This window comes from Mus pahari, chromosome 13, assembly GCF_900095145.1.
Source record: "Mus pahari chromosome 13, PAHARI_EIJ_v1.1, whole genome shotgun sequence".
Classification (NCBI taxonomy): Eukaryota; Metazoa; Chordata; class Mammalia; order Rodentia; family Muridae; genus Mus; species Mus pahari.
The window spans coordinates 7,211,300-7,224,674 of NC_034602.1; the positions used below are offsets into that span (position 1 = coordinate 7,211,300).

Below are 13,375 nucleotides of genomic sequence, written 5' to 3' on the forward strand. Positions count from 1 at the left end.
ACTGTGTACCTCTGACACAGCCACATCATTTCGTGCATTGAGTATTTCTTCACTTTAAGGCACTGCACTGATCCTTAAAGCACCATTTTACTCTGATTATTGCCTGTCCTTAAAATCCGTCTTTTCTCACAGAACCATCAATCTGTATTTTATTGAGAAATGATGTTTAGAAAACAATATATGTACACTAGTTGTGTTTGTCACTGAGGTAAACCTCTCAGCAGAGAAACAGCATGTCGTTGACTGAAGACATTCTAAAAATTAATTTTGATTTTCATTTGTTTGAACTATGAAAACATAAATACATTATGTTTACTAACAATTTCCTGTCTCATGTAATGTCTCTTTTCTATATGTGCAATTGTCTTCTAAGAGTGTTGCTTCATGCCGGGCAGTGGTGGTGCACACCTTTAATCCCAGCACTTGGGAGGCAGAAGCAGGTGATTTCTGAGTTCAAGATCTGCCTGGTCTACAGAGTGAGTTCCAGGACAGCCAGGGCTACACAGAGAAACCCTGTCTCAAAAAACAAAAAAAAAAAAAAAAAAAAAAGTCAGTTCTTTCTCCAATGGATTAATCACAAAAGATGTATTATATTACTTAACTCTCATAATTATACCCATGATTTCTGTCTTAATTACTATTTTAATCTTAACATTCAAGAGTTAATTTTGTTTATTTTTCAAGACAAGATCTTACTCTGTAGCTCTGCCTGTCCTAGAATCAAGAGTTACTTTTAAGAAGTTTCTCATCTTTTACTTTTAGTAACACTTAAAAACAAAACACAAAATACCATACTCAGTGTCAAGATTTTCAAGTATTAAATCACACACACACACACACACACACACACACACACACACACACACACACCTACCTACCCACCCCTCGTCTTTTATGACACCACTCAGAGCTTTACATAATAACAGGCATTATCATTGTGTTACCCCACTCTCCCAAAACCCTAAAAATCGAACCAACAAACAATAAAACAAACCTAAAATTTTGAACAATAAATAATTAGCTAAATTTTAAACATTTGACTTACAAGTCCTGACTCTAGGATAATTGTGAGCCAAAAGAAACCGTTCCACCCAATTTTCCATATTCTGGAGGACCCAGCTGTGTGCCAGCTTATTTCGGGGTGTCTGCACTGCCAACCAGTCCAGACACTGAGAAGGATTGTATTCAATAACCTATAAATGAAATGACAAAAATATGACATGCAGTAAATTGAATGAGAATTTAATTCTTACTTTCTTTTGGTATATGCCATTAAGTATTTATTTAGTTAACTTTTTCTTTATTGATTTTATTTGTGTATTTGCTACACGCATAAATGTGTTCCACACGTGTGTTGTTCTGGAGGAAGTCACAATAGGGTGTCAGCTGCCCTGAAACTAGAGTCATATGAGTGGCTATGAGCTGCCATGTGGGTGCATAGGTGCTAGGATTTTAACCTGGGTCCTCTCCAAAAATGTTCTTGGGCTATTTCTCCAGACCATATTTTTTCTTTTCCTTTAAACTAGAAGCTTCACAAAAGTTTTACCCATGTTTTCCTACTATACTGAATATATTTACTTGCAAGTAGCAAGAAAAGCTCAGAAAAATCTGTTGCTAGTTTATAAAATTTAAAATAGTGCAGGACGAAAACAAGATTCCAGTGGACTTTTGAGACTATTAATTTACTTAAACGTACCTTGGTTGGCGATATGGCTCAGTGAGAGAACACTTGAATAGCATAACTAAATTCTGAATTTTATTTTACAGAGAAAACCCTTTTAATTTTCTAGAGCTTCTCCATCTGTCTTTTCCTTAGTCTATGTCCAAACTAATACTATTACATGGATTGCTATGAAGATTCTTCTCATGCGAGGGTAGTGGTTGGTGATCTTTGGACTGTAGGCCCAACTCTGTCATTTGATTTGGACAAGCTTATTTATTGCCCATGAGTGGCCCTTAGGTTACAACAGCACAGGTGAACTGTTTCACACAGAACCTGTGATGGCCCTTTGGCAAAAAGTTTCCTTAGCCCGGGCCTTGAGCTTTTCTAATCATCACAAAAAATCTGTTAGCAGAGAAATGACTCTAGAACAAGTGGTTTTGGAGTTTCTTCTACTATCTTTGTCAACTGCTAAAAACACCTGGTTTATATTTCTAGGGATTCTAGTTGCTTTATGGAATTTTCCTTGAGGAAAATTATTCTTTAGGACAACTTCCTACTGTTTGAAACCATTGATTCAAGTAAGAAGAGAAATCTAAAATGGTGGAAACAGTATAAAAAAAATCAAACTCCATGAGGGTAGGGGTCGGTGGGAGGTATCTGAACCTTCCACTCAACTTTGCTATATTTTGTTTTGTTGTAAGTAAAATTACCCTTAATTTAAAAAAGGATGAAAAACAGAGGGGGGGGGGGAGAGGGAGAGAGAAAAATCCTGGGAAGACTGGAAACATGTTCTTCAAGACTCACCTCCCATACCCGCTGCAGAATGTAAGATGCAAAGGGAGGCATTCCTGGAGGCCCACCAGCAAATTCCATTAACATTGTCAACAATTTAAAGAAAGGATTGGCTGCCTGTAAAACACAGGTATCTTTATTGAGACACACCTCTATTAGCCTCATTTACATCTACTCCGATTTAAACCTGAGATGGCACACCTACTATAAACCTGAACTACCATCAAACTGTCAGATCAGTTAGAACATACAGCCAACTAAACAGAAGCAACACTGAATACTTCTTTTGGATATCATTTGTACTTAGCAAAAAAGTAATTCAAGGCTTTTGTTTATAAATTGACAATTAAATGTTCTTTATATTTTGAATCTCTCTGCGTTCCATGGCTAAATATAGCTAATTAACATATGTGTCATCTCATTTATTTATCTTGTTTTGTAATAAAAATACTATCTATTCCCATAGCATTTCTCAAGTACACAGTATGTTATTTACTACAGTTGAATGCTATAAAAGCAATTATCTGGAATTCATTTTTCCTGTTTAATAAAAAAATTCAGTAAATTATGGCAATAAAACAAGTATGTTTTATTGAAAACTTTGTATTATTTCTTTTGCAATTTCTGAAACCCCCCCAAATCACTTACTTTGATTTTTTTAACATGTACTAAAGATGCTTCTATTTTATGAAAAAATGACCTTTCCTTTCTTTGGCGTGGAGGATGAGATAGTGTCTTTCGACGTAGCCCTGGCTCTCCTGAAACTTACTATGAAGACTAGACTGGCCTTTGTCTGCCTCCTGAATCCTGGGACTGTGAAATGGTTTCTACCTAAATCAGACATGCATTGACACTGTACTCCATCCTCCATTTACCACTCCACATACACCAAGTTCTGGATAGTTTATGATGCATGCTGTAAACCAAACAACATTGAAGCATAAGTAGCACTCTGATATATAGAATTTACATGTATATATTCATACTAAATTGGAAAACATATTTGCAATAAAAGGAGAATTAACTGTTAGTTAAAATTATATACCTATTAGCGCCAGGCGTGGTGGCACACGCCTTTAATCCCAGCACTNNGGAGGCAGAGGCAGGCGGATTTCTGAGTTCGAGGCCAGCCTGGTCTACANAGTGAGTTCCAGGACAGCCAGGNCTATACAGAGAAACCCTGACTCAAAAACCAAAAACCAAAAAAAAAAAAAAAATTATATACCTATTAGCACACCCTTACATACCTCAGGTGTCAACTTTGCTATTGAAGTGAAAAGCATAGATACAATCTGAAACAGAAAAAGCAGGATTTTAGAATATTATTTTTAATTTTTTTAAAAAGTTGAAGACTCCTTTCAGTACTTACATGTTCTGCAAGTCGATTGTTGTACCGACACAGGCTAAAAATTAGATTACAAGTTTGTCTTATATTGATGCCGTCACGAATATGTTGAAATAAGAAGGGAAATCCCTGTTAAAAACACAAGTTGTTCGTTTAAGAACTACTATATCATTTTTAGAATGACTAAATTGTTTAATCTTAGTAAAGGTATTACCTTTCCTCCTGTTAATGCAGCCATGTCAGTCTGTGACAATGTCAAATGCCTAAAAGAAAATATTAGTGGAAATAAATCTTTCCCATGTGGACTAGCTTTTAGCTAATAACAGCATGACATGCATGAAACCTGTCAAGTCTCTTATAACCATATCAACCTGCCACCATAAAATTTGGGGACAGAAGTGTTTGATTGCTAGATTTCCTTGCTAAGCATCTTAGGCAATTTTTCAAGACTGGACCATGGAACACTGAGTCTACCTTATTTCTATTTCATTAAATCAAAAAAATTAAAATATTAAAATGCTAAAATGGGTGTAATTCTATTTTGATAGCTATTTTTTCTGAAATTCTAAGATATATTAGTTTTACTGTATAATTCAAAGGAAGTATGTTTAACTTATATAAAAATTCAGGTATATTTTTTAAAAATAGGGGAATGTCAAGTATCCTATCACTCAAGTTCAAATTCACCCGAAGCATAGCTAATCCTGTTTCCCTTTTACCACCAGTCATTCGATATGCATTATTCTGAGGCAAAATCCAAGTGTCCAGTTGTTTTTACCATTTAATCCATAAATCTCAATACATCATCTCTGTTAAATTTCAAAAAAGTTAACCGCAGTACCATTATTCACACCTGAAACAACAAATCTTTTCTACCTTGTATTATTAGTGTACACATTTCCTAAAGTGTCTAAAAAAAACCTTTATAGTTAATTTGTTTCAATCTGGACCTGAATCAAAGTCTTTTGTTACAATTGCTTTTAATGTCTTTAAAATGTTTAATCTACTGGGTTCCCTTGGAACTTTACTGCAATTTATCCTTTGAAGAAAGCAGCTTGTTTGTCCTGTAGCAATTCCAATATTTATGGTTTGCTAAATGAATCCTGATGGTGTTGTTTTAAGCACATTCCTCTGTTCCTGTAAAATAGTAGACAGATCTAAAGACTTGATCAGATTTAGGCTTCACTTTTTAATCAAGGATATTTTGTAGGTTGTGATGTGGACTTTCCTCAGGGAAACACATAAAGAAGGGGTTCCACCAGTGATGACCTTGGAAGCATTATCTCATTTAGGGTCACAAAATAGTGATTTTCTAATTCCAACACTCCTTTCTCATTTATTAGTTGAAACATCTGTTATCGATGTATCATTCGCCACTCAGTTGACATGAACGTTTATTTCTTGCAGTAAGATAAACATATCCTTTACACCATTTCCTTTTATCAGTTTTCAAAAGAAAAATTTCATGTCTCAGTATATTTCAAATGTTGCCAACAAGTTTTTCAAGTTTTCTTTTCTGGTACCATTCTGGGATTATCAATGTAAGCATCTTGATGCGTTTTACATTCCAACACAGTTATTCTTACTTTTGATGTGTACCTTGTCCAACACAAAAGCAACAGAAACTCCTATAGTACACTGTTGAGTCCTTTAAACATGAACCTCAGAATAGTCTGTTTAGTCTCCATGCTTCTCAAAAACAAAATAAATAAATAAATAAATCAAACCAAACCATTCCAAGACTCTCACTCACTTCTTGCCCAGTACCTGAACACATAATACTTCCAGAATAATTCTAATTATATGAATAACAACACGATTAAGACAGCTTAAAATAATTTTGCAATTACTTCTTCTCCTTTATGTACATCCTATTGAAAACTGACAGTTTACATGTTCTTTAATTCCTCTGTGGTGTTGTATCACCTCCACTTTGACTTTAAAATACTGCTTCTTATATAATTATACAAAACATTTACAGGATTCAAAACTAAAACTACAAAACAAAAACATTTGGTTTTATCAAGCTTCCATTTCTGTGCCTTCCAACTTGTTTTCTCTCAAGCCCATATTAACTGATGATTTGATTTATAGCTAATTCTTGATATTTGAGTAGTCACATTCTATAAAATGGTACAATGAATTACCAAAAACCAAATCATCATTGGTATGGAAATAAAACACAGAACTAGGTTCCTGTGGACATATTGACACATATTTATCAGCTGAGTAATAATACATTACCATATTTTACAGGTGATTCTGCTTAATGACACCTTAGTTAATATCTATGATTAATTAATTAAAATTGAACTTACAGCCAAACAGCATTGGAACTCATGCCTGAATGAAATGTATCTACTATATTCATTCCCACTCTGAGGGACATCACAGCCTTTCTTAAGCTCAGCAACACTAAATAGCACTTCAGTACTATTCTTAGGAACCATTTAAACAGTGACATAACCAAAGGAAAAGCACAGATATTTTTTTAAATGTGGCATACATCATAAAAAGTACATTTGTTTACAACATGAAAAGCAACACAAGACAGCAGATCACACTGCCTTGTTTGACCTCAGCTGGGAAAGCACGTGCCAGGAAACTCCAATTTTTCACCATTCTGAATACATACGTGTCTACAGATAATAACTGTGAAAGCTCCTCAGGGATTAACTTTTTAGCATTACAGATAAATTGAGCAAGTATGTGACTTTGTAAACAGGAAATGCATAATGAGGATTGGCTACATACACATACATTCTCTTTCTTAACTTCCCTTTGCCTAAAAGTTGCAAATATATATAATCTTTTCTACCTTGTCTTTTGAAAGGAGAAGAGGAAAAGAGAGGATGTGTGTGTATAATAAAGATTTCTATATGGTAACACAGATGAATTCCACAGTTCATAAAAAACCAACCAACCAACCAACCAAAAATAACCCAAAAAACAAAAACCAAACAAACAAAGAGGCAGACAGACAACTACTGGGGACTGAATGGATCCCTTAATTTATCAATGACTAGTCCCCTTCTGAAGAACATTTGGCTGTCTCCAACCTTTGGACACTAGAAATGGTATTTCAATAATTACCTTTCCATAAATATCTTTCTGTTTTGGGGGCAAATCCCTGGGGTAAAGAATGAATGTCCATTTAATTTTGCCAGATATTTTACTTAGATTTCTTCAATAATTGCTTCTAGCACGACTCAGACGAGTTATATAGAAAGGACTGAAATTCGTGAGCCACAAGAGATGAAGCGATATTATTATTTTAAAAGATTTATGTAATAAAAACCGAATAGTGATAGAACAATTATGTATAAAAAAATAAAGCCAAACACGCTGTAAGCATTTTGAATGTTGAAACATTTCACCTTTCTGAGCGAGACTGTTCAACCAAAAGAGCAACTAAAGCTATCATCTTTTCAAGGGCCGCAGGTCTGTATTTTTCTTCTGCCAGAGAGAGGATGTCTTCTTCCTCCTCCTCTTCTTCCCCTTCTTCCTCTGACAATACTTCAACTTGAGGCTAATCAGAACAAAATTCAATTTTAATGTGTGATTAGTTCTAACAGCATGTTGACAACAGCTGACTTGTTTTAATATAACTATCAGAAAAACACGGCAGGAGTATGTACTAAGTAAAATCATTCAAAGGTTAGACCTTAACCTGATACTGCCCGAATGACAATCAGGACAGTGTTAGGAAAGCAGGAGGAGTATACAAAGCAATAGTTCTCAAAAGTATATATGTTAGATAGACCCTGGGATGGTTTGTATATGCGTGGCCTGGGGAGTGGCACTATAGGGAGTGTGGATTTGCTGGAGTAGCTGTGTCACTGTGGGTATGAGCTATAAGACCCTTATCCTAGCTGCCCAGAAGCCAGTCTTCTCCTAGCAGCCTTCAGATGAACACGTAGATCTCAGCTCCTCCAGCACTACGACTGCCTGGATGCTGCCATGCTTCCACTTTGATGATAATGGACTGAATCTCTGCACCTGTAAGCCAGCCCCAATTAAATGTTGTTCTTGTATGAGTTGGTTTGGTCATTGTATCTATTCATAGCATTAGAACCCTAAAGAAGACAGACCCTTTAATAACTTTTGTTTTACTGGAATGAAGCTCTTTGGAAAATTGAGATGAAAAAAATTATTGACAAAACAGTATTTCCTGTGAGTAAAAATGTCAGTCGCACATACATCTTAATTTGTAATCTAGATAATCTAAGTAGTAGTTATTTCCAAAGATACTCATATGGGCTCTGAAACTCAAGAGACAGTTAGGAATGGTGGTACTCAATTGGTTAAGGTAAGAGATTATTAAATTTGAGTTTAGTCTAGGATACATAAGATTCTGTCTCAATGAAAGAAGGAAAGAACAGAGGCAGGGACAGGAGAGAAACAGCATCAGCTGCTACTGTTGTCAACCCAACAGCTATATAGGCTGGAATTAGACTAAAACCAACTCATATACTTTAAGAGACAGTTTTCAATCAGTAGTCTGAGTTTCAGTGATCTAAAACAAGTGAACTTCTCTAAGTTTCAGTTGCTTCATCTGCATTAAAGACATAAAAACTATACTTCTTAGGGATATGAGCAGGGTTGAATGAGATGCTACACACAGATCATGAAATGTAGTTGCACAGACAAAATCCATCTACATGTTAATATATTATTAAATTTATCAGCTACAGAAACTTTCAGAGACTCTAAAAAAACTTAAAAATGTGACAATCCAAACCACAAATTGAAACAACACATCCCTTTGCAGACCCTGTAGGTAAACTATGGCTACTAGGGTGAAAACAAAGTTTGCTTTGTTTCAGACTTACCAATGAAACAACTTAACACTTAATTTGATTTACTACTCCATATAGGCACTATAATAACAGACCAACATATCTAGGACCCTTGATGCTACCAAATACAAAAAGACAAAGGGACTTTAAGTTTCTAGGACTTGTCATGATCCTACATGATGTGAACCATTAGAAGAATGGCCCCACTGCACTGATACACAACACAACTGGACTTACATTCTCAGGTCCTTTGGTTCCCATATAGAAATGTACCATTGTAGATATGGCTTGCAATGAAAGTAGAAACTGGCTCTAAAAAACAAGCAATTTAAAATTTTAAATAAAGAACAAATTGGAAATCTTAAAAGGGTATATAATTCAAAACTAAAAACAATCAAACAAGAATTAGCCTTACCTCTTCTTCACCCATTTTGGCAAATTCATAAAGGAAAGCAAAATACTCAGTAAGATGTTTGCTGTGAGGTTTTACACCATGTTCCATAATTAACAACAGTGTTCTAACAAATCGAGTAACACATGAACGACCACCAATATCTTCTACTGAGGCATCCATATCATCTGATCTGAAAATAAAAACAAATACACCTCAGAGAACACAATAAATATGCAGACATATATCGTCTTGGCTGAAAGCTGCTTTTTTGGTTTTTGGGTTTTTTGTTTGTTTGTTGTTGTTTTTTTTAAAGATTTATTTATTATTATATATAAGTACACTGTAGCTGTCTTCAGACACACCAGAAGAGGGCGTCAGATCTCATTACGGATGGCTATGAGCCACCACGTGGTTTCTGGGATTTGAACTCAGAAACTTAAGAAGAGCAGTCAGTGCTCTTAACCACTGAGCCATCACACCAGCCCCTTTGGTTGTTTTTTGATTTGTTTTGTTTTTGTGACAGAGTCTGGCTGTGTGGCTCTGGATGACTTGGGATTAAAGGTGTGTGCCAGCATGCTAGAAAAATTTTTAAAAATCCAATCCTTTAATTCTGTAAAGCAAATACCAATTTCAATAATGTAAGTAGTTATCCTCTCATGACTGGAACTACATCAATCCAAACAAAAAGTTAGTTGGTTCAATATCTTAAAGATGCAATAAGTTAAAAATTTAAAAGTCTTCCTTTCTTGAGATATATATTATTAGAGACAAATTTTTATATTCCAAATATCTCCTTATAGATACTTCAGAAGACGTGGTTGTAAAAGATCTTCTTACCCGTCCTCCATTCCTGGTTGTAGATAGAGATGAGCATGCACAGGCCTCAGTCTCTGAATCACGTGGATACATAAGCGCTGAAACATCTTTAAAGGAGAAACTCACATTAAGTAACAGGCATAATAGATTTAGAGGTGTCCGGCACACACATACAGTATAGTACACAGGAAGCAGGAACATGAGGACCACATTTGAAGCAATTCTGGGATGTATTCAAATATAGTAAGACCCTATCTAAAAAGCAACAGTCAGGGACATAGCTCAACAGTGGTGTGAATTTCAGCACGCACCAAGGTCCAGAGTATAAGCCCCAGCTGTAGAAAATTATTTTTAAAAATTCAGCTTTATGCTAAGAGAGGAAACTCAAACTACTGGTTTCAGTAACATAGATATCAAACTCTAAATCTTACAAAACCTCCTCAGTTAGTACATATGTGTTGGAGATGATATAATGAAACTGAAACCTACATATATCTATTAAGAGAATTGTGGTGCTGTAGACTCTGGTAAAATGAAAAATGTTAAATACAAAAATGACTATATAACCTGTTTGAAATATATACCAAATTCCCCTTTTAAATATATACCAAAACAAAATTAAAATAGAGATCAGAACAAAATCAAAATAGAGATCAGAACAAAATCTTATGAAAGGATGGCCGTCTCTGCATCCAAACAGTCAGAAAGTAGAAATAAAGCTGGGTGGAGGGCCACACCCTACAAAACTGGTGTTCTGTAGTCTGAAACAGGAGGACTGCTCAAGTTCCAAGCCAGCCTGGTTTATCTACCTAGTGAGTTCTAGACTCTGCTTCAGTAAATGAAAACTAAAAATCTCAAATGTTCAACTAGTGAATCAATAAAATGTTTTAACTTAGTCAATGGAATATTAGCTGGGATGGGGGAGGGGGAGGGAGAGATGAAGTATGGAAGTTATTTTATTTTCTTTTTCCTGTTTGTTAAGAACAGGTCTCACTGTTTTAGCCCAAGCTGCTCTCAAACTGATGGTAATCTTCCTCTAAGTCTCCTGAATGTTGGGATTAGAGGCATAGGACACCATATCCAGTTTCAGACATACCTTCTAACACGGACAAATCTTAAAGGATTATGTCAAAGTAGCCATTCATAAAAGAGATCACCATGACTCACTACAAATGTTAAGAACACAATAATCCATAGAGATGAAGAGCAGAATAGCAAGCAGTTAAGAGGCTAACAGGGAAAATCACTAGAGTTTCTTTAGAAGATAATGAATGTCTTAAGATTATACAGTAGCTATTGATTCTGTGAATATACTACAAAACAAAATGAAACTTTATACTCAATGAATTTTAAAATATAAGTCTTCTCTTAGGACTATACTTGCTAAAAGGCTCATTTAGAAAAGTTTCTTTATGTAGAATATTGATAATACCTCCAACAAGAGAACTGTCCTTCAATAACAGCTGGTAAGTGACATAACCCAGATTAATTTTTTTTAAAAGATTTATTTATTTGCTTTATGTATACGAGTACGATGTCACTGTCTTTAGACACACCAAAAGAGGGCATCAGGTGCCATTACAGATGGTTGTGAGCCACCATGTAGGTGCTGGGAATTGAAGTCAGGAACTCAGGAAAAGCAGTCAGTGCTCTTAACCACTGAGCCACCTCTCTACCTCAGATTAAGTTTTTGATATATGAAACATGACTTTTAAATAATGTTTAAACATTCCCTGGATAACTTTTCTAATTTAAGGAAAACAAATGGATCCATTTGGCAAGAGAAAGAATTTACCCTATACATGTAATGCTGTATTACAATACTCAAGGTAGACTCTATAAGGACAAGAAATGAACTGGCAATAACATCCGGTCTCATTTATTTTATAATGAAAAAAAGTTCCCGTCACTTCATAGTGGCAGTTGTGTTAAAAGAGCTGACGAAAACACAAGAAGTTTATGATAGGAGACAGAGCTTTGCAAATGATTTTCAGTGCCATTTATAGGCCAATTTACAATAAAGTGAAAGTCCCTTCTCTTTTCAAAAATGTTTTCTTACCTGTCTCACAATTTGATTAGGACACTTAATTAGTATCTGCATTGGCCACCAGTCATCATCAGCCATGCGGTCTAAAAACCACTGTAAGAAAATAGAACATGATTTAACATTCAAACAATGCTTGTTAAATCAAATGAGACAAGCAACACATAAGGATATTTACTTGATAGTTCCATCACTTTAGTGTCATTTGACTAAAATGGCTTGTCTAATTGTTACAAAAATCTTTTTTTTTTTTGGTTTTCGAGACAGGGTTTCTCTGTGCAGTCCTGGCTGTCCTGGAACTCACTCTGTAGACCAGGCTGGCCTCGAACTCAGAAATCCACCTGCCTCTGCCTCCCAAGTGCTGGGATTACAGGCGTGCGCCACCACGCCTGGCTACAAAAATCTTAAATCTTCATTATAGGACATCACCCAGAGACATTACCCCATTACTGTACAAGAAGACAATCTGAGGTACTTAAAGGAACAGAAAGTGGCATGGAGACAGAAATAAACTGTGACAATACAGAGAAACTTAAATGCAAAAGATAGACCTTGTCCAAACAGTCATTCAAAGCAACTGAAACCACTTGTTGGCAACAGAGAACACTAACCACACTGCTTAATTTTATTTGTAGAAATTGAACTATGGTTTCAATTTTTTGGTTTTTTTTGTTTTTTTTTTTGGTTTTTTTTTTGGTTTCAATTTTTTAAAGTTCTCATCTGTTAAACATATATACTGAATATTTATTATAAATATGAAGCACTCATCTTTAATCCCTGCACTTGAGAGGCAGAGGCAGGCAGATCTCTGAGCTCAAGGCCATGCTGATCTACTACTAATAATTCAAAGATAGCCAGGATTACACAGAAAAACCTTGTCTCAAAACACCAAAACCAAACCAAACCAGACCAAACCAAACCAGATGGTTATGCTCTGTAAGTATATCCTTTGAAAGCCAGAGTCAGAGAGAGAGCTTAGGAACTGAAAACTTCTCGTTGTGGAAGCTGTGTAGCAAGCAAAGCAACATTTCATTTTGGCCTTTTCCCATATGTTACTTAAAATATTTATGCAACTTCTACTGATCAGGTTTTCTTTTTACAATGTTACAAGCTAAAATTACAGGATATAAGAGCAAAAACTCTTCAACTTATTTTATCTTTTAGCCACTGTGCCACTACATTCCATGTCTTAAAAAAAAAAAAATCCAAAGTCTTGCATTACTAGGAAGAATTATACATTTTTGCTTTTTAATCAATGATTATATTAAGATAGTACTTCAGTTGTCATTACCCATTAGTAAATTATCTATAAGAACACAGTTTTCTTATAACAGGGAGGAAATAAAAGTGGACATAAATCAATCTACCAGGATATATATGAGCCTTTTTAAAAAGTTGGTGTGTATGACTGGGCAGTGGTAGCGCACTTGGGAGGCAGAGGCAGGCGGATTTCTGAGTTCGAGGCCAGCCTGGTCTACAGAGTGAGTTCCAGGACAGCCAGGGCTACACAGAGATACCCTGT

At 35.4% G+C, this 13,375-nt stretch overlaps 1 protein-coding gene across 5 annotated transcripts in view; it reads right to left on the reverse strand.

Annotated features, from left to right (window-relative positions):
• Window positions 1-13,375, reverse strand: part of Usp34 (ubiquitin specific peptidase 34) — a 194,576-nt gene that overhangs the window by 28,399 nt on the left and 152,802 nt on the right. For all 5 annotated transcript variants that reach the window (XM_029544913.1, XM_021210274.1, XM_029544912.1 and 2 more), the window contains 10 exons: window positions 11,869-11,949; window positions 9,831-9,916; window positions 9,015-9,183; window positions 8,837-8,911; window positions 7,178-7,329; window positions 4,015-4,063; window positions 3,825-3,929; window positions 3,703-3,747; window positions 2,468-2,572; window positions 1,046-1,193 (listed from right to left, as the gene is read on the reverse strand). In XM_029544913.1, the coding sequence (XP_029400773.1) occupies window positions 1,046-1,193; window positions 2,468-2,572; window positions 3,703-3,747; window positions 3,825-3,929; window positions 4,015-4,063; window positions 7,178-7,329; window positions 8,837-8,911; window positions 9,015-9,183; window positions 9,831-9,916; window positions 11,869-11,949 (1,015 nt within the window). The remainder of the gene's footprint in view (window positions 1-1,045; window positions 1,194-2,467; window positions 2,573-3,702; window positions 3,748-3,824; window positions 3,930-4,014; window positions 4,064-7,177; window positions 7,330-8,836; window positions 8,912-9,014; window positions 9,184-9,830; window positions 9,917-11,868; window positions 11,950-13,375) is intronic.